The sequence below is a fragment of the Arctopsyche grandis genome, chromosome 4, assembly GCF_051622035.1.
Source record: "Arctopsyche grandis isolate Sample6627 chromosome 4, ASM5162203v2, whole genome shotgun sequence".
NCBI lineage: Eukaryota > Metazoa > Arthropoda > Insecta > Trichoptera > Hydropsychidae > Arctopsyche > Arctopsyche grandis.
Window position 1 is genome coordinate 17,218,717 of NC_135358.1, and position 23,491 is coordinate 17,242,207.

At 33.9% G+C, this 23,491-nt stretch overlaps 1 protein-coding gene across 21 annotated transcripts in view; it reads right to left on the reverse strand.

Moving 5' to 3' along the window:
• The window catches only part of Tm1 (tropomyosin 1), a 41,851-nt gene extending 25,075 nt beyond the window's left edge, over positions 1-16,776 (reverse strand). For 6 of the 21 annotated variants that reach the window (XR_013260516.1, XM_077429685.1, XM_077429686.1 and 3 more), the window contains exons 1-3: positions 16,617-16,699; positions 7,362-7,523; positions 6,754-6,879 (exon numbers count right to left, since the gene is read on the reverse strand). Coding sequence is in view for 19 of the 21 variants with exons in the window: in XM_077429685.1 (XP_077285811.1) it covers positions 6,754-6,879; positions 7,362-7,475 (240 nt within the window). In the remaining 2 variants the exon portion in view is untranslated. Of the gene's footprint in view, positions 1-4,558; positions 5,471-6,753; positions 6,880-7,361; positions 7,524-16,616 lie in introns of those variants that run through there. The other 15 variants (XM_077429683.1, XM_077429678.1, XM_077429679.1 and 12 more) reach the window with 5 other exon arrangements.
• Positions 16,777-23,491: the final 6,715 nt, after the last annotated feature.

Here is a 23,491-nt window from a genome sequence, read left to right on the forward strand (position 1 = left end):
CCACTATAGTGGCTTTCGGATATTCGGCTGCCAGCTCTGAAAGCCAGTATAGTGGCTTTGTTAAGCGGCTACTTTGGAGCTTTATTTTTAATATTCATTGGCAAATTTTTGAAGGTTTTATTTTACAATAGTGTACTTAAAGGATACGAGATGCTAGAAAATGTATAAATAGAATAATTAGAGTAAAGGGTTAGCGTATATATTGATTCTAAGAATATTTGCATTCTTTACCTGCTTCTACATTTGAGTGCGCCGTTTTATTTGGGCAGTCGGTATCGATACATTGTGCTCTAAGAAGCTATTTTCGGTGGGGTGACCATAATTTTACATAATGATAAAAACGCGAAATATATTTTGCATCATGAATCAATTTAATTAAAGTTCTACGGAATATACATATGATGTGATAACGACGTGCTCGGTAATACTAGTGCATATGGTGAAATAATAAATACAAGTGTTGGAAACATTGAAAGTTCGGTGAATGATACTTTCGATAACATAGAAGACTTCCAAAATGATTGTGATAGTGATGATGACTATTTTGTATTTGATAATGTTGAAAATTTTGCAAATAATTCAGTGTTAAATTGTAGCGATTCAGACAGTGGAAGTGACATTCAACCTCAACCAAGTAAAAAAAGGCGCTATGTTGATACTGAAAGTCATAGTGAATATGATAATAGAGATAAAAAACAGTGATAATTTTAAGTGATAATATTAAATGTCGATTTTAAGTGATAATATTTTTCAACCGAAAATTTTTAAATTTTTCATTTTTCATTTCATTTCATTTTTCTTTTTTCATTTCAGAAAATTTTTCATTTCAGAAAGATTTGTAATTTACACCATGTGTGTTCAATATTACAAAATCAGAAGTAGTATTTTAAAACAATCGTTCTTTGAAATTTCTTTAAATTTGACCGGATTTTTTGACTACTTATGCCAAATCCGGTCAAATTTAAAGAAATTTCAAAGAACGATTGTTTTAAAATACTACTTCTGATTTTGTAATATTGAACACACATGGTGTAAATTACAAATCTTCCTGATGCAATGACTTCATTTACTTTGATGAAAACAAATTCGCAAGCACAGAGCACACCAGATGCTTGGGAGCCATTCAAATATAAACAAAATGGTATTCTGGATATATGGGATGATTGCCTATGTATGGTTGACATGTGAATACGATCGGAAGCTGGTGTATAAAAAAATATAATTTTCCATAACGATCAATATCAACTTATGTAGGTACATAATACCATTTAAGGATTGGCTTCTCATGCGTGTCGTTCGTTAATATGATATATGATTTTATTCATGAATTTATAGGCGCCAGGAACTAGAGCTGGATTCTGACACGAAATGGTCGTCGACAATATAACATGTAAAACGATAAAATGCGCCATATAAATCAATCCGATCGCTAACCATTTGTGGAAAGTTGAAAATCGTCCAACGACCGTGACTCACTGAGCGTAAAATACGGCATTAGATTTCTGATCGAATGTGCTCTATAAGTGTTATGTATACATACATAGAGAGTTTAGACTTTTATAGTGAACGGCAAAGTATTTACAATAATTCAAAAAGACAGGCAGCAAGCCGTTGTGTCATCGTCTGATTTAAACTTTGTTTCCTAGAGTGACGACGTCATTCTGACCGTATTTACTCTCCCGCCATGATAATTCATCCAACGACAAATTTGAGTAAAATCAGAAAGACCACAGAGATTTTGGGGACGTCGCGCTCGACGACCCGGAGGATATACGCCCGATTGCTCTTTTGTCGTCATTACGCATCAACTTTCAACATTGATACAATGAAAGCGAACGACAACAATGAGAGAGGGCTCTAGGCGAGGTCGTCTCGGTTGGTTTTGATCCAATTTTGGCGCTAAATCCAAAATCGGTAAGCGACCACCTTGTGCAATTTCAACCGTTTTACGAAAAGCGGGTACGACACATGGCCGGCTTACGCCTTATATAGAAACCGTGATCGATATAACAGGTACGAGGACATTAGAGAATAAGCAGAGCCGTCAGATGTGACGGACGATTTATTGGGCGGCGATCCGTTATCTGCGATAAATGACTCATATGATTAGCTTAAGTCGTTATATTATCAGAATCCAGTCAGGAAAAAGTCTGCCACGCCCCAGACACACCACCGTTATTTGGATCTCGACGCGAGCTCGGATGAAACCGAGTGAAAGACACCGAGAGAATTTCGGGAATTTGTAAAACGATAATTTCCATCCACGTCTAATGACGTTATTGTCCTTCGACATTCCACGGTGTGCACAGAAACGGACACCGCACGAAATAAATGCACACTTTGCGCAAGAGGCCACCAGCTGGTAACGAAGCCGCTTCATCGCCATATTTGGGCAACTCTCAACTCTCGACGGCCAATCCTCGGCGTGTCGGAACCCCGTCCCTGACTACCCGGTCCACTTCGTTGACCCCCTTATCCCTTCCCTCAACGCGAAAAAGTTTTATGACTATTTCATTCAAATAAATTACTTTCAAAACATTTTTTCCAGACTATATGAAAGATTGCTTTCGAATATATGTACGTCCATACGCTGCAGTTCAAAAGCATTTTGATAGATCAAGAAAATACTGGTATATATATAGATATTGTTTTCATTTTTATTTGTAACGAGACATAGGTAGAGGGGCGCAATCGGATGTGCTATGAGTAGAGATCGGCGGTCGAGTTGCTGCCATAAATTAACAATCTAATTACAACGAAGACCTCTCCATTGTCCGAGACAGCAGGAAAGCAAAAATAATGGTTGACAATAAAAATTGACAATAGTGAACCCATTTTTTGAGCAAAAGCACTCTGTCCGCCTTTCCTTAGTTATGAGCAGAAATAGTCGCGAAAATGCGCTGAAACGGGATCCTATTGTTAACCTTCTTTTGACAAAAGAAACCCATTTATTTCGAGCTGGCGCATCCTAGCGCCGCTCACTGGTTATGAATCACTATTAATTTAATAATAAGAGCATTTCTCGAAAAATATATGGTTTTAAATCATGACGATTATTTAAGGAAAATTATTATGGCCATATTCGATTAAATCAATAAGTGAAACTATAAAACTATGTTTAACAGACATCTCAATTTTGTCTCTTCGTGTTTTGACAAATTTACTGTCATCGAATTGTCATGAATTTTTACAAACGTAGTGATGATATTGGGATATTTTAGACAACGAATTGTTTTTTGAAGCAAACATTGAAAAATTGAAAATTTATGAATATGTACTCAATTAAATTTACATATAAACAGTTGCCCACCCGAGCGGGATAAGAGCGGATTCCATATTTACATTTTTGTACCATGACGTTTGTGTATCTTACTGTTAAACATTCTAAAATATGATAAAAGTACAGAAACTTTTCAATATTTAATTGTATGCATAATAGTTGTAATAGCGCATATTCTTTGGAATGCTGTCCAACAAGTCCATGGGCCTGAAATACGCCGATAGGCGTTGTTTTCTGAGTATGTAAAACATCGATTCTGAACTAAGAACAGGTTAATTAGAATAACACCCGATAAGCCTTTCCAGGTAGCATCGAACATGGGTCGTGTAATCCGTGTCAATATTTATAAAGACTGGTTTACACCGGAATTTCTGAATTTATAACCATAGCAGAATTTCTCGATTTAAATCCCCAACTGCCGAGTATTTCAGATTATGGTTTGGCAATTTAGATTGTGAGCATTGCATTTTAACAACAACGAAGATGATGGAACTAGTTTTGGAAAAATACATTCATTAATAGTCTCCTGTTGTAAGATATATTAGAGAGTCTAAACACACCTTTACAAAACTCGAAATCCTCGGCGGTAGTTATCTAGGGTTTGATTGGATTAGGTACAATTTTTATACCTGCTTTCTATTGGATTTCTAAATAGTTCTAGTTGGAAATGTTTGCGAAATATATGAAGTTTCATTTCATAATTAAATAAATCCGTTTTTGACGAAAATATTCTGGGGTATTATTCGTGAACCTCTTGCGCAGAAGAAATGCAGGGGTGGGTCTATTGTGAAAGAATACTACGACTGTTACATAAACATTCGATAGATTCTTACTAGAATCTAATAAGCCTCGCGAAAATACTATGCCCTTCCTCTGCGGCGCACGTTGAAGGACGTAAACAAACGAAAAGTTTCAAAGTAGGCGGCGTTCGCGAGCACCATCTAGCGGCGGAGGCGCGCAACTCCACGAGCCAAACGTCAAAGCCACGTGCCGTCGCGCACGCGCACAGTGCCTTCGCGACCACGTGCACAACATTCCGACGATTCCGCGAAAGAGGCATGCGATACGGTCGACGCAATTCAAACGACAGACGTGCAATATAATAATAATAATAAGCAGATCGCGATAAGAGAGTGGCGAGCGGCCCAAGTCGGGCGAGCGAGACGGGGAGAGAAAGCGCGCGGCAAATGTCATCCGGGCCGGTCGGTCAGCTGATCGGCTGAAAGTGACGGCACGATTATAAATAGAGAATTTTCAGTGCCAACGGCGCATATTTACCCGCTTCAGAGCCGTGTTCTTGATGTTCTGCAGCTCGTTCTTGATGATGCTGAACTTCATGATGGTGTCCGAGTTGAAGATGGAGTTGCCGAAGGCGAGGCCAGGATAGTCGGCGCATCTTCGCCTGCGTCGAGCGTCGCGCTCCGCAGCCGCTTCCGCGCTCTCGCTGGGGCAACGCAGGCGGGCCAACTCGGCCAACTCGGCCTCCCCCTCCGACCCGGAACCGGAGCCCCACCGGATGTCACCCTCCTCGGGAGTGCGACTCTCCGTCGAACGGGGAACGAACTCCTCGACGGCAACACTCCTCGGTCTGTCGCGCCGTCTCTGTCGCCTCGTCTGTCGGCTGTCATATTTGAAGCTGTCATCGTCACTGTTTACGTCCGCTTTGTTTACTGGGTCGGCAGGGGGCGGGGGGGAGTCGGCGCGGGCGCGGGCGCGGGGCTGAGGCGAGCGCTCGTCGCGGGGAGGGGGGGCGCGTTCGTCGGCGAGGGGTTGAGCATCGGCGGGGGAGTGAGGCTGGGGTTGGGGCAGTCGCTCTCCCCTGAGCCGCGGGTGGTGCTGATGTCCGCGACGGCGCGCCCCGCCGCCCATAGCCGAGGGCGGGAGTGGGAGTGCGGCGCCATACGAACCCGACTGGCCGCAGCGGCGCCGCTCTGCCATCTGCCGGCCACCGCAAACACTCACGCGCCACTGCTGCCATCCGCTGCTCAGCGGCAAATTCGAATAACGCACCGCGCACAACACCACCATCTCGACCAATCACACAACACCGATCACCCCAACCGACCAATCACCTCGATGACACTTCCGACTCGAATTCAAATGTCATTCGAACGTTCAAAATGGCGCGAGTGCTTCTTCGTCGGAGTCGCGAGTCAAAGTGCAGCTCCGGCCGACGCGGGCCGACGCCCCCGCGAGTTCCCCCATATGTGTTTTTTCAGCAATTACATTTTTTTTTCAGTTTTGGCACGAGTCGAAGAAAGTACGCACCGGGATTTCCCGTCCATTCATGCGGTCCGGGAGCGCCGCTATTAATAGTGGAGCGCGCCCGCCGCCATATTAGGTCCCGTTCCCGAAATAGAGAACATTCGAGAAGGGCGCGGCATTCCTGGAGCGGACTTTCGAGTGAATCTTGCATCCTAATTGTACGCTCGTTCCGCTTTATATGTCTGCCGATGGTCGAAGCTCTCGAAACGAGAAAGATGCGGGCGAAATAGCGGAACGTGTCGTGCACTTTGACCGAGACGAAGATTTATAATGCATTTCGTGTGCCAAAATTCTTCCGACGTGTGACTCGGACGATAACGCTTTTAAATACAGACTCATTCTTAAAATCCGCTAGGTGTATTCATCGTTAAAAATATATACGGATAACAATTAGAAACTATTTCAAAAGTGCGAAAATCGAATTCAAAACTCTTATTATACAGTAGTGTTTCGCTCGATCACCGGAAACCTAATCGAAAACATTTTACTTTGAATGTTATTCAAAATGCATACTTCAAATTATACAATAACAATCGAATATATACGATACGATAATAACAAATCAAATATTATTAAAATATTACAGAAATACTAATTTCCACCTATTAAAAAAATTTCTTTTGTTACAACAAATATAACATTTTCGACAATTCATCCTCGTAATTTTTCCTCGCAATCGATTTATACAGATATCAAAATTTAAAAAGAAAAATACTTTTAAGATCCATAATTTAAATGGCTCAATTTCACATCTTAAATTAACAATCTTAAAATATTAAAATAATAGGGTTGTTATTTTATGTATCGTATAACGGTGTAAACATTAAGATTACTACAAAAATTGATTGGCCTTTAAAAAATACCAAATGATTGCATTAAATTGCTCGTAACTCAAACACTGGCATCGAGCACTATATCTACATCTTTACTACAATCAAAATAAGAGAGATTGAATCTAAGAAAAACTAAATCTTCAGCATGTAATATGACGTATTCGCTTAATTTTGAATTTAGTAATCCAAGCACACCGGAAACATTCTGTGTATACAAACAAGTAAGCAATGTAAATAATCTGAACCGTTAACTTTTTGATCTCATTTACCGCCTAGAAATGTGGACACTAGGTATTTTAAGTTGCCTAACTGTGCAAAGACTATCCTTTGACGCAATTTTCACAAACAATAACCATAAAATTCAATAAAACTCACGTTTTGGAAAGCTTTTTCCTTCTCCTCAAGCTTGGCGTTGACCTGCATGAGACCTTCTTGGGTCTGATCGAGATCATTCTCAATGGATTGGATCTTCTTTTGCAGGGAGCGGGCCTCTTCTTCGGCCTATGAAACAGATGACAATGATTTATTAAAATTTGACCGACGAAATAGTCGACACGTCGACTCTGTTATCGTTATCTGACGTACACGAGGTGCACACAATGTACAAAAATTGATATACTTATAAACCCATTGTAAGTTTTTGCGTACGTACCCAAACACTTACTACGGGTTTATCATATGTATATGTACAATACTATGATTAATCCAAAATGTCACTGGACCACTATAATTTAATATAAAATAATTGTGTTCACGGTGCAATGCATTAACGAGATCATAATTGAAGTAGCGCGTGGCCGATGATGAAGAAATGCTCATTATTTAGGTTAGACTAGAAAGAAAAAAAAAGCAAATACTAAATCAAACACTCAATAATGAGTCAATAAGTGAGGCGTCGGTGTGCATCAAACGCACGTGCATTCTCTAACCGTGAAAATATCATACAAGATACAAAGTACATTTAATTATAATTAATTATTAACCTTTTCGGCACGAAGATTAGCATCCTTAGCCTGCTGCTCGCACATGAGAGCACGATCCATGGCGTTATCCTTCTCCAGCTTCATCGCCTGCATCTTCTTCTTGATCGCGTCCATTTTAGCGGTTTGGTTTTTATACCTTCTTTACTACGATGAAAAATGTGTCTGGAAAGCAACAAAATCACGAAATGAGCGATATCACACATATCATCGGTGATAAGAAAAGATAGATTATCTAGACATAGATTATCTATTATAAATATGTGTTCAGTAATTATAATTCATAATATCAATTAATACTGAACATAAGGTCATAATCTCATATGAAGAGAAAATATTATATTGTTCTAATTTTTAATGTTAAACGATGCGATGCATCCATTCGATACAAATCGACGCACCCTCTGGAAAAATTGAGTCGACTTTCCCGCAGAGAAAATTTCTCTTTTTCTTTTATATATTTTAAATTAGATTAATTGAAATATCATATTATAATGCGTACAATTTTAATATGAATAGAAAGTATTGGCGTTATCTAACAATATTAGCATTTACATACATACATACATAGATATATAGCCGTGTTTCAAATTGACAGTTCAATTTATTTTCCAGGGAGAAACTTTAATATCATCGATGCAAAAATTTAGATATGTAGATATGTTGAAAACTTTGCATTGCACAAAAGTACGATAAACATGGACTGTTCGATGCGCTACAATAATATTATAAATGCGAAAATAATTAAACAGCACCGATGTGTGCTATTATTCATAGTAATGCGTTTTTTATGATACATACATACATAGGTACGGAAAAACATCGAGGCGTTGTTTACGCCATGTTGATTTTGTGATTTTTATTGTTTTTTATTTTTCTTTTTCGCTTACTGTTGATATGTTTCGTCATTAATTTTCCTTATTAGCTATTTGCACACGTTTGCGTGCTCATTTGCAAACATGCAGATATACATTGTAGACTGAGTGCATCTTCTTTCAGTTTTATTGGAATCTCAATTTTTACGATATCTTACACATTGCTTAAAATTACTTCAAGCTGACTTTCTTTTACATATATACCCAAGATAAAATAAATGCCATTCGTGCTATCTCTCGAAAGTGCGGTTGTACGCAAAATTTGACCTTTTTATAAAGGCCATTCGCGTATCCGAAATAACGCATTAACAATTTTACGGGTACGAAATTTGTTTGCATCGTTTAGTTATATTGAGAACTGGATCTAAGATGCTGAAATTTAATTAACTAGTGTGGCGTGTAATTAAATAGTAATTAATCAGATTTATCGCTACAACTCATGGCATAAATAGCATCCCCGTCGTTCGACACAGTGGGGGGGCCTTTAGAGTTACATTTTTTTTATATTTCTTTCGCCATGCATTATAAACAGTCTGGATCTAAACACGCCATGAGTAGACTTCTGATTAATTAAAAACTCGTTCAATTTTAAAGAAATACATACACCATTAATTTCCAATCATCAATGTATTTATGTGTCGTTATTGATTTCATACGAAAGCATTTCAAAGATTTAACGCATGATATGCATAAAAGGTAAGCATGTTCAACGGTTTTTGATATGCTGGATTATGCATTGAACCATGGTTTATTCAATATTCAAAATAGGTATAGCAAGATCTTTAATATTTAATTGAATCTATAAAAGACTAAGATCATTGCTACATATACATATATATGTATGCATACATTACAATTACTAATTGAAATTAAAATACATATTGTGAAGATTATTAAAAAAGCAACAAATGAACGAGTTTAAAAATATGTTTCAATTGTTTTCCTTTTATATTTAAATCATATGAGTCGTTATAATTGAAAATGGCATAATTCCACTTTTCTTCATTTCTATAAATATCTCGCAAAACATGTTTAACAATGTTTAAAAATACTGGTGGAATGTAATATGTTTATCCTGCTCTTCCGAAATTCTGGACATATCGAATTAAAAGAAGTGATAATGATTTGTGAATTGAGTCAAACTGAAATTGTGTTTTTAGAACTGAAAATCGGACTTCCGCCACATTCAAATATAACGGCTCATATGATCATTTTTTCTAATTTATTTATTTGTAAAATACATTTAATATAAACCGCAATTAATAAGTCGTTCCAATTTAAATTTCTAAAAAAAATAATGATGTTTATGAAAAGGTATTTCCTGTACTTCAATGAGTTTTTCAATTTTCCCAATAAAACCACAAACCAAATCCGACAGCTGTAACGTTTCATGTAAAAAAATCACATTTAATCTTAAAAACAAGCGACCAAAAATGTCCGTTAAATTACATTGATTCGTCACCCTTTTAAAATAAACGTTCGGTATTTGCACAAAGCGCCATATTGAATTCACTTAAATGTCGAATTCTTGAAATTTTTTACATTCGCGGGTCGTAAGTATTAATTCGCATATCTCAACGTGGCATTTACGAGTATCAACACTTTAACCCTTTCCGCTCCGACGATTCGGCTCTCGGTGTCGTCAACCTCAACGACGCGGTTCTCATCAATTCTAGGTACACAACTAAGACATTAATGGATATTATGTGTTAAAATGTGCACATGTACATAATGGATACCTACTTGAGATTTACATTTTACAAAAAAATATGTCAATGGAATTACACGTGAGCGACTCTCTCGTAATGGCCGTTTAAATGTCGCATTCGAGCCAAATTTTTCTAGCCAAGGTCGCAGAATGCGCGCCATGATTGACGTTACGCTATTGTTTACTGGCAACACCGTTTTTCCCCGCGTCGATGATTCACAATAAAAATTACACTCATTAGTTACTCCCTTTGATACGCTAATTTTCTCTGTATGCATATGTTCGTGTTCTATATAAACGTAGTTATGTATGTAGTTTATTTTAGATCCAATCCGGCCGGTTGTTGATTTTCTGATAGCAGCGTTGCAAATACTACATAAGTTCAACAGCCAGTTGCATTCCTCTATGCACCACAGACCGGCGTTTAACAATATTGAATAAATACAATAAATCTAAATTTTATTTCACTAAGAAGAAAACTCAATTAAAATTATCTACACAGGATATTCACTGTTATTATGAACGATTTCCGTTTGACAGCTGTCAAAATGACGAGTTGTTGATGTTTTTATGCACTTTTTTAAAGCTTTGAAATTGGCACTATCCTTGAAATCGTTGATACAAAAAACATATGACAACTATATTTAAATATATTGCGGCTTGCATTTTGAAACGTAAGTAGAAGCGGAAAATTTAAAGAAAGACATGTACTACTACTTAGTATGTATAAATACATACATCGATTCTTATAATATAATAGTAACATATTATAATATGATATTTTAATAATGTCTACTTTCTTAATTATGCATTTACATACAATGTAAAATAAAAATATTTTCATAAAAAAAACTTCATGCTATAAAAAAATGTTCATTGTTTACCTTTTTAAGTGGATGTAGTAAAATTTTAAAAGAAAATTTGCAAAATCCTATTTATTATATAACTTTGTAGTCATCTCAAATTCTATTTCATACAATTGATGGTAAGCACTTGCAGGACCACCGAGAGGGGGTTAAAATTTGTAATTAGGGTTCCAGGGACCGGACTATTTGAGGGGCCCCGTGTTGGAACGTTCAACTGATCGATATTGATATTTTTACATACCTCCTTTACGTTTCACATTAAGACGACTTTCTTATATCTCTTATCTCTTATCCGATCGTTTTCATACTTTGCCATTTTGCTCATTTTGGTCATCAATATAAGTAAATGGATCCTCCGCCATTACGATGGTGCAAAAATATCGTGTAAGACGCGTTTGATATCTACCCGGCGAGATAGTCGTTGACGTTTATTCACCGTTTTTTTTACTAGTTTTAAACATAGATGGCGGTAGTAAAATAAAATTATTGATATTTTTATTCAAAATAATAATTTTATATAAAAATTATAGAAGAGGTATGTTTTTAAAAAACTTTTTTTTTATACGTATTTGTTTTATATTATTCTACATACATGAAAATACATATATTTTTTTAATGTTATATGTTTATTATTTTTCGATCCGCGCATTCTTTGTGTCCATGTGAAATTGTACCTGTCGTATCATACTTTCTTATTCGATTATTTCAAAATATAGCATTTAACATATTTATTTTTCTAATGGTTCTGATAGATTTTTCGCATATTAAAAATGTATCTATAAGATTTATTTTTAGTTTTTTATAGGGTATGGAATTATTTTTCCAGGGCCCGGGATTCCTCTCGGCGGCCCTGAACACTTGTACTCTTTTCATTGCTAGGTAAATATTATACATATGTATATCAGATGGTGAATAAGTCCATGTTTAAACTCGCACTACTAGTCAACAAAGGTGCATTTTGACTTGTTGAATTAAAAAATATATAAAAACTTTCTTCGACATGGGTAGAACCCGTCCTGGTCCACGTTCCTTGCATGGAAGTGGGACTTTTGTATGTTTTTTCGCATTCCTTTCGATGTATCCTCAGTCGGGGTGAAGGCCGGCCAACAATGAGGGCATGACACTCTCACTAACACTTATGAGAAAACATATTCGAAAAAACTTTTGCAATATAACATTGAAATTTCAAAAGTTCATTCAAAGACGAACACTTGAAAAATTCAAATATTTTCATTCACATTCTTCGATTTGAGCTTAGACGTTTTAGTAAAAATGATGAAGTACACTGGCGAAAACAATATTCAATTGACACAATACGCCAACTTTGTAATGACAGAATGGCGTCAATTTCAAAACGTGACATAACAGAGGAAGGGTCAGAGAGCTTCGCACGAACTAGGACTTGGTTTCGAAAGAGTCGCACGTTTCGCATATTTACCCACTTACGACAATAGAACACTTTCGTGCATTTTGATTAGTCATGAACCGGGTGTAAAGCTGAAATGGCGAAACGCGACATATCCGGAAATGAGCTGGAAACCCACCATTACGCGCCAAAGAGCCACCCTTCGGACCCTTAGCCCGAAGTTGAGCGGAAGACGATCAGTTAATAACACCGTTTTAACGTTTTCTTTCTTATTTTGTGAATGAATCAGCCCTGAGGCATTCCAAGCGGTTCAACAATGCACTTAAATAAACACAGATCGTTGATGACAAACGCGACGTGCGATTTTTATTCGGAAAAATTATGACTTGCAACATTGTTATGGTCGCTTTGAATTTAATCATTGATATGCATGGATCTTATCCAGCGGCGGTTTATCATATATACAAATAAGCGCGTGCTTGGGGCCCCGAAATAGGCATTTTGTACCAAAATTTACAACTTACATTGTTCGTAAGCCAAGAATAAATGAAATTGATACCTATTTTACATAGTATTTTAAAATAGTACCTATTTTATTCCAAAAACTGTTAGTGTATCAAGTACATATATATGTATATATGTATATTATTTCAAAAGAAATTTTTTATGTAACTATTGTTGGTTCGTAGAAAAACAAATGAATATTCAAATAAATTTAAATAAAATAAAATTATTCAAATAAATTTAATAAAATGTTTACTATTAGATTGGCCATGTTTAAGCGGTTTATATTACAAATACCGAGCGAAGCTGGGTAAAAACTCTAGTAATAAATAAATAAATAAAATAATTTTTTTTTTTAATATCCTAATGAAAAACCATATACTGAAAAGCATGGTAAAAAACTATTATAAACTTGTTTTTACTAAAGTGGGGGCCTTAAATTTGAAATGTGCTTGGGCCCCCCATTTATTTGTTCCGCCACTGATATTATCATATACCTACGTACATATATATAAATCCCTGTAAGATCAAGCTGAATTCATTTCTTCCCAAATAATTCTAAAATTTCAACAATTTCACTAAATTAAAAATAATTTTGACTTTTATGGGAAATATACGACATACCGATGACCCAGTTTGCAATTGTTTACGAATGTAGATATGTATATATGTATCTATTGAGAAAATAGCATATTTAGTCTATATTCCAAAGTGTTCCGGTTTGAGAGAAAAACATTATCATAGGTATGATTAAATGTGGATTTTCTGAAATTTTAAATCTTCCACAACTATGTGCATACATATATTCAGAAATAAGCATACTTATGTACATATGTATGCGTGTGGAAAGCATGTCAGGCAAGTCTAGTAAGTAAGGTTTCGTCACAAATACCTTAACTAGACTTCACTAATACGTATTGAAATCGTTAAATATCAATTACACTATCTGCACCGGTCACATTTGAAAAATTGCGTTCATTATTGTTATACATGCAAGCTCGTTATATCTGTTTATTATATTCGAGCGTGTACGACGTCGGTTGTGACAGATGAGAAAAACTAACATGAAAACGTCTTAGAGGCGTAAAGAAATGCAACTCATTCAATTACCATCTTTTTCAAATCTACATACTATAATGGACTCGTATATTTTACATCAGATTAAGTCATCGATTTATTTACGTGTTTTATTACAGATACATACATAGATTATACACAAAAATGTCTATTTATCATTAAGAAAGCTCTATGTTAATTACAAAATTTTTGTACGGGAAAATATGTAGGTATACTTTTTCGTAATACGAAAGGAAAGTGAAATTATATTATAATACAAATCAGTAGGCATTTATCGTATTTCAAAAAACTTTATCGACAATAAAATAATGTAAACATTTTTAATTTTAATAACCATTTTGATTGTATCTATGACGTTTGAAATTAATTATTAGAAATTTTATTATATAAAAAATATTGAAATTCAACTCCATTTTGAATAAAAATCACTTACTATTATGTTGATTTACGTCTTTGAATATCTTAAACAGGCTTTAAACCAACATATCATATACAATGCTTAATCTTTGGAGAATTTTTTTAGAAAAATATGTAACAGATATAAAGGGTACTTTTGTGTAAAATATTTATTTATTTAAGAATACTAGGGAAAGGCGGACATAGCCAATAGACCCAGGAGGGTTTGTTACAATACAAAAAAGCTATTTAAGCAAAAATAAAACAAGAATATACTGAAAAGGAAGAACTACAAAAAGCCAGTTTATTTTTAAACAAGTTTATGTTACTACATAGAAGCCGTCTACTTATTTTCAAGTAAATATCCTTTTTGGAGTTTGAGATTATGGCTTCTCAGATGAGTGTTTTCGTTACGTTACGTAAAATACTCTTCATATTAATTAAAATGTCTATAAAATTTAAGTGGGTCAATATATATGTACATATTTTAACCAAGTTTCTTAGGTGACAGTATAACTCGTAGGTATACGTATCTTTGAATGAATGAAAAGACGTTATCGCATTGAATGAAAAACTTTTTGCAAATTTAATTCGAATGAAACTTTGCCAGAAGAGTTTGAGACGGATTAAAATACAATCGGATAGAATTTAAAACTGTAAAATGTAGGTCTTTCGAATGAACCATTCGAATGCAAATGCACGGACCGGTATTTTGCACCGATCGAATTCGATCGACCTCTCATCGTCTCCGTCCAACCGACGGCCTAACCGCCATTGATTGACGAAAAAACCGGTAACTACACGAGACTTTACCGGTCTTTCTGCGAGTATTATCGACCTTGTCATTCCCGTACAAAAAATTACTATTTTAAAAAAGAGACAAGGCCGACCTGGTCTTGCAGCCAGTTAGCTGTTTCGAGAACGCATACCGACCGAAACTTTACCAAATACCAAAGTTCAACGTTCAAGCCGACCAAACAAAAAGTATATATCCAATTATAACATACCGGCTTGATCTAATTAAACCCATTACTGAAAATTTAATTCCAGAACTTACTACGATAACATTTATAATTAATGCGCACACTTCAAAATATGTAGATCAATTGCTCTCGAGCATATGCAGCTCATTATGATACTAAAATTAAATTTAGAGCATGCACCCTCGATTAACCGTGCACGGTGGAATTTTTTCACGTAACTGATTGTGTCGATTACGAGACTTTAATTTTAAATATGGGATTTTTGTTAATGGACTACAATGGTTCGTTGAGACATCAGTGAAAGTTTTCCCTGAAGATGGCCGCTCGTCGTCATTTAAGAATGCGGTCTCACGTATGAGTCACACGATTGTGTGACCAGACCGGTAACTTGGATATTACGTTTTTTATCTTATTGTTATTATTTTTTCGGTTGAATTATATTTTGAAGAAAATCGAAGAAATCAAAATCGAACGTCGTCGTACACATACACACACACACATCCGCCTAGAATACGCGAAGAGTAACACAAGTCGTTTTGGACCAAATCCAAAGTTCAAAAATAAATTTCCCGGACGTTTTCAGGGTTCGAAAATATTCGGCGTCATAATCGTGTTATGCCATAATTGAACAGACGTATCAAAACTTCATTACTTATATTTAGAAATGCAACAAGTATTTTGTTTATATTAGTTATTTAGAATTCGATTAAAAAAATGGACATAAACAGTAGTTCGAGGTCGCTTATATGTATGTACATATTTTCGTTTAGATCAATCTATTAAAAAAGACTCACATTCTGTTCTCCGCTTAAATCATTTAGAAACGTGCGCAAAAGCTACATAGTCTGTATAAACACGAGCTGAATAAAAATAGCATGCTCAGAACTGAGCCTGAAAAATTTTCATTGAACTGAACAAATCTAGACATTTAAAGATTTTCAATATATATTTCGTAGCTTAAATGAATTTCATTAAATAATTCAATTCATAAATAATTAAAATCAATACTAAAACGGACACTGAATTTTTTTTTCAGTTTTCATTATCCTCAAAACTATCCTAATAAAATAACATACGTAAGACAGTCAAGTATATATGTAATATAATTTTTTTAATCCATAAAAGTCACAAACTACTTATACGAGAGGATAATTTAAAACCTTTCGTTACCTTTACTTAACTATGCACTTTTAAATTTTTTTATAAAAGTCTAACAGAAACAATTTTCAAGACAACTGTACAAACAAATCGCAATGAGATTCACGTCATGAAAACAATTCTACATCACAAAATCGAACAATCCACTTCAGAGGATCGTAGTTATCGTATCACTTAAACAGCCTTAGTTTAGTTTCGGCCGGTTTTTCACTGGATACATACACTCGAACGATAGTTAATGAACACACTGTCGTCAGGAGAAGGCTTCTTATTAATCCTTTAATATATTAGTAGGTATCGTTGGTGAGGCACATGAGGTACTTACAGCGAGAGCTCCGGCTATCGATGCTACCGGTCGACGACTGAGTACACGACTAGTGGTGCGGTGTCGCCTTACCGCCCGCTAAGGGCATGCCAACGGGGGCTCTGCCCCACCAACGGAGCCCCCACCAACATCCACAAGACGCAAATACACGCCGATCTGTGCGGGTGGATACACCTGATCGCCCATCCATGTTTCCACTCGTGAATATGATGGTTTACCCTCGCATTTCGGTTAGGGATAATGTTCCATTTCGTGAAAATTTTCAGTTAATTTTCAGTTGGCTTAAACCAAGATTCTAGTTTTCAAACAGTTACTTATTAAGATATGTAGTTGGGAGTGAAAATTTAACTAAAAAAGTTTTTTTATTTAAAAAATTCCAATTTCTGGGAATTTTTTTACACAATCTTTAGAGGGCTAGACCCCAGCGCCTTGTCCATACAAACGTATTAGACTTCAATTAATCAATTAATTAAAAAATCAATTAATCAAAAAATAAAAAAAATGGAAACATGCCTATGGTGGATATCCATAGCATATATAAAAATAATTTCTCTAGTGCCATAATTGAGGAAGGGAGAAGTCTAATGCGTTTGTATGGACAAGGCGTTGGGATCCAGCCCTCTTAAACTTCCTATGTATTGAAAATTTATTATTAAATTGAATTTATTTTTAATAATAATATGGTTTTTACCCTTTATTTCTGTTAGAAGATTAAGAGTTTTAGGTTTAAAAAATAGAAATTTATTATTAAAATTATTAGATTATGGTTGAACTGAAAATGTGTTTTTCACCACCAAATTTGGTATACTATATATTCCAGACAACTCACATTTAGAAGCGCACTTCTCTGTTCTCTTATCCTTTAGCAAGTACCAATTTGATGGTTTCATCGCCTGTTGCAAGGGGCAGGGCCGCTCTAAGGGGTGATTTGAGGGTGCAGAACACCCGGGCGCCAAAGTCCTAAAGGGCGCCAAGTTCTACGAAAAAAAATATATCGACAGCTTCCATTAAACAAAAATTAATAAATTTACAACATCGCCAAAGTCTACGTTTTGTGTGCAAAAGTGTAGAAATAAAACAGCGATGGCAGAAATGTAATACAAATTGAAATATAAACACGTTCAATGACAATTAGATTTTTTGGGGTGGGGTGCAAATTTTGCATTTGAGCGGCCCTGGCAAGGGGCATCAAGTTCCTCAACCAGGTTTTTGTTAACTCGGATTTTTTAATCTAAAATAAGCTGATCTGGGATTGCTGTATTTTTTATCGTAATGTGTTCATTTATTGTATTTATTATTGATTATTTGTTTTATATATATATATATATATATATATATATATATATATATATATATATATATATATATATATATATATATATATATATATATATATATATATATATATATATATATATATATATATATATATATTTACTATATTTAATTTCCTTATAATTTGCATCCTTTTTTTATTTTTTTGTTTAGCCACTGGCAAATATGTAAAATACATATGTACATACATACATAAGTATCATGGTACTAAGTATCATGGTTTTGATTAGACCGTATTTTTTTCCGGCATGGGTTAAATATTTTACCTTGGATATATGTAAAAAAAATTCTAGGGTAAAATATTTTTGTATTTAAAACAAATCTGGTTTCCCATAGAAATTTTTCTGAAAAAAACATTTTTTTTAAATTAGCCATCTACCCGAGCCACGCCGGGCACTTTGCCTAATAGCTATTAAATTTTGCTGTCAAAAAAATTATCCAAAATGTATTTCGAGCTTTTTCTATTAGACAAAAAGCATACAAAATTTTATCTATGAATTAACATTAAAGTAAGAGAAACATTGAAATTATCTACTTACATAAACAAAAAAGTCACTAGACCAGCAACCTTTGGAATAGATTTAAGACGTATTGTAAACGTATATATGTATGTACATATTTACATACTATGAACGATAAAAACTTTCAAAATCAAAAAACCTAAATACTTGTTTAATAAATATCAAATTTAGCAATATAAAATGCAACACTCATTTTTGGAATTCCGAAAAATATTATTTGTACAAAATATCTATTGGAAGTTTTTTATTTAATAATGTTTCTCTCCGTCATATATTATACATATGTACATACTATTTATGTGCATATGTACGTGTAACATTATTTTGATATACATATGTATGTATGTATGTACATACATACATATCTCTGATAGATGCAATATGCAGCCAAATCAATTTGGCACAAATTTAAAAATGTATTTTTGTATTTAAATTTTAAAGCGATTTACTAAGAGAGCCCTATTTTATATACATATGTAGGTAGGTAACCCTATTTTATACACATGTGTGTATGTATGTATTCAGACTACTTGCTAAACTATAATTTTTGTTAGAATAATCAAAACAGATTCAACACAACAAACAAATATATATACAAATTTTTATTAGATAATGTTAGATATTTTGTCTAAGAAACAGATTCTACGAAATGAGGCTAATCCTAAGAATAATTTTTGACACCCAGAATATCAAAGACCGCTAAAATTAGCCGAAAGCGAAGCACCCGATTAAGAAAGTTTATGTAAATAGATACGTAATTGCAAAATTAATGATTTCTAATTTCTCTGACTGAAAAACTAAGCTTTCCACGCTGAGTACATATGTAATTAATAATTTCTCACAAATTTCGATAATACCCCATACTACATATCTACAATATTTTATGACGACTCTAAAATTATTTTTGTAAATATCGATCGTTTGCACTTTACGAAGGACATAAAATTTCCTAAAGTTCTTTTAATGTCCTAAAAAACAATTATTTTATTTTAAAATTCAAATTAAAATCAAATAAAAATTTAAATAAACAAAGGAGGTTTTATATTATTCAGAACACAATTTGTGAAACATTGACACTTGAGATGAATCATCAAAGTTTAAAAGGGCACAAATAATTACTAGACGGTACAAAAATAACACACTTTACGTATCCATTTACTATTTTAAAACACCACATGTCGATACCCATAGCTGAAGAAAAACGTGCAAGATTATGCTGAGATTATTTTTTTTACATAGCAATGTAATAATATGACTTATTTGGCCACAAACTATTTGTATCTGTCGGTCATGTCATGCATTTTCGCCAATATGGCGCGTCTAAATACATAAATACATCAACCGCTAATAAGATCGATATTTTCCTACATATAGTAATTCATTCCACTTATGCGTACATCTGTTTTATATATGCATAAATTATTCTCTTTTTTTTTCGCCAGTATGTGTGTGCAGTGTGTTTTTTCTGCGTATTTAATCGTCTCATTCACGTATTCAACTTATTCATTCGCGATATGGATAAATGTTTTAAAATTCATATTAGCCTTTGAAAATTTATTTACGAATTATGCATTCCTACCTGATATGTAAATATAATGTGCGATCATTTTGCTTGATTCACAATGGAAATTTTCACTAAACATTTAAAGAAAACAATGGAAGATGCCAAAAAATAAATTATGCAATTAGTCATGGGTATTCACTCTTTTTTCTTAAATGCAGTTCTTAGATTTGAAGTTTAGATCAGTTAAAAGCAGAAAGGAAAGGAAATTTAAATTTTTCACTTCCTTGATCTAATACAAAATTTTGATACATGAATCTGAAAAATGATTCACAATATGTACTATTAGTTTATTATATTTTGACCAAATTTGGAGTTGGGAATTTTACATAGTGACGGCATGCTCTTTAGTGGGTCACACTTTAAGTGTACATTTCGTTCGTACATGAACATACTAGTTTGTTCATAAACGAATAAATTTGGCCAGTTAAAATTTATACAAAAATCAAATAGATAAACGAACTGTGGAGTTGGATCATACACTAACTATTGGGCATAAGTTTAATTATTCTCAATCGTTTGTCCCATCCTCTATGTATATACGTATTATAGAATTTCCCTTTTAAATACTTATTGTCTTGACATCTCAAAGGTTTTGAGAGCTAAAAGATTCATGCAACATCTGATGGGAATATTTGAAGATAGCTTTTGACTGTTACCACTTCAACTATACATACATAGGTAAAACCAATAGTTCGTGAACAAACTAGTATGTTCATGAACGAACTGAAATGAACACTGGAACTTTAACATATGCATTATCAAAAGATTCTAGCGTTACCTTATTCTTCGGAACCAGAATATTATTTCACGTTAGCCAATTTTTTAGATTAAGCGTTTTCGTGGAAAGCAAAAAATTTTCAGTGGAATAAATATTTTATCCAAAACAAGTCCAGTTTCACGTTACTGTTCTGGGCTATCTGGTACTTCTTTCGAACGATGCTGCTACTAGTCTATAATTAAACAGCATATAGTATAAATAAGACATAATTAAACACTGCTGTACCACCTCGAAGAACGCTTTCATCTGATCTGAAAATATTCTACACATTGGTTACCAATCATTGTAACGCAATGTTAACAATTTTACAAATAACTAAAACTTCCAAAGATTCGTTCATATTAGCGGTATCTAATGTTGTGGAATTTTTAAATTTGTTTTATTTATATTTTTAATTTGATAGATTTGATTTGGAACAATGAAGCACTTAAAAAATTATGCATTATGCATGTTTGTGTTGCACATAATGCATATAAGAATATTCATACATATACATAAACGATCGCATTTCATTTTTAATTTGTTTAAATCTATTTAGCACGCAACCTTGACTATGATGTGGTCGACAAACGTCGAATTCCACATGTGTGCTCTGAAAAGCTGAAAAATTATTTTCAGACGAGTCGGTGATACCAGATTCTCTCACATTACACAAAAGAGACAAACTATGGAAATTATATGGCCCTGAGCAGATAAGAGCTCTGTTTGTAATTAAATTGTGGAATTATCTGCAATATTACATGTACATATGTACCTACACATGTCAGTGAATATTACATTTATCTAACGTGCAGTTTTTATTTATTTTTGTAATAATTTTACTCACGGAAATTATAAACAAATGAATTAAAGATTATGCAGCAAAATAAAAGAAAACCAAAACGTGAACAGTACAAATTCAAAGATTGTAAAATTTAAAACTTTTCCGCATAGTTTCATATGAAGTCATTCATTCTTGTAATTAGGTAAAATGAACCATTAACCATTTAAATGCCGCCTTCGATAAAAATAAACAATGGGTGTTACATAATATGAAGGCGTAAATTGCATTGTTGCACTTGTATCCGCACTTTATGCATAATGAAATTTCATCCGATCAAGCCAAAACCGCGTTTACCAGGTTGGTACATTTAATAGGTGGAGGTTAAAAGCAAAAGCTGTAACATTAGGACAGTAAATCGACGATCAATGTCATCTGTCAGCCATTTAATGGAATGGTCTGGTCTGGAAAAATTTGGCTACGGACATTATGTATGTATGTATGAGTATATATGAGCCGTTATATTTGAAATTGGCGTAAGTCCACTTTTCTTCATTTCGATAAATATCTCGCAAAACATTAAATATAATGTTTTGCATTTTACAATATTTAAAAATAATGGTGGCCTCTAATTAAAAGTAGTGATAACAATTTGTGAATTCAAACTGAAATTTACGGGTTGTCGGGTTGATTATTGATTATGTTATTAGATTTTGCAATAAAATTTAAAAAATATATATTGGAAGAATCCAGGTGTCTTTTCGTATTACAGCTTTGAATTATTTTTGAATAGTTTCTTCAATTTTTGTCTTTTGTTTATTTATAACCAAAGCTGTGAAATCACATTAAAATTTACCGACTCCAATTCCAGATTTATTTTGCCATTAGACTCCGTCTCTGACTCCGACTCCGACTTCGACTACCGACTCCAAACCCGACTCCAACTTGAACGGTTTTAGTAATATGGATTTTTCTTGCCAACGTATAAAATTATTAGTCCTAAAAATAATAAAGATTTTCAAAATATAAAAAAAATTAAAGGAATTTAAAAAATCACTAAAAATTTACTTGAAACTCAATTTTTTTTTAATTATTGGTAATGAAATAGGTATAAATAAAAAGTACCTTAGATGAATTTCATACACAAACAAATCAATTTAATAAAAAAAATGAAAATTAAAAAAGTATGAGATGACGAAAACAGTGGTTTTGGCCAGAACACATCAAAATATGTGCAATTCAATGATTTTATTTATAATGTAATTTAAATTCATAATTTTCGTAAATAAATTTTAGATTTACCTCAATAAAATTAGTGCTTAGTTTATTTGACGGTTACCATAATACTATAAATTAAATATCATGATAAAAATTGATGAAAAATTGACGGTTGATTTTTTTTACGACTCCGACTCAGCTTGGAATGCACCGACTCCACAGCCCTGTTTATAACCTTAATACAAATGGATTATTAGCATGACACGTCAACAAATTATATCATATGTATGTACGCATCATGCAGATACGTGTAATTATATAAACCATATCAATGAAATTTTCAATTATTGTGTCACATTAATTTTTAAAATATAGAAAATTTTGCATGCGGTGGCGATTTAACAAGTTTTCTTCGTGTCGTTTTCTCCCCCATTTGCAAATTCACTGTTTGTTTTAAAATTTTTGAACATTTCGGTTTCTTACATACATAGTCTCATCCCGCAGTAATTTCAGACCGTCAGTCGCTGAACTGAATATGATTTTTTTTAATCTATATCTTTCTACCGATAATTTTACTCATTCTATTTTACATAGTGCATACTGTTCATAATTTTATATTTATGCGTGATATTAATATTTTTAATATATTCAGCATCCGTTATTGGCGCGCGATCTCGGATTAGAATCACGCAAATACAG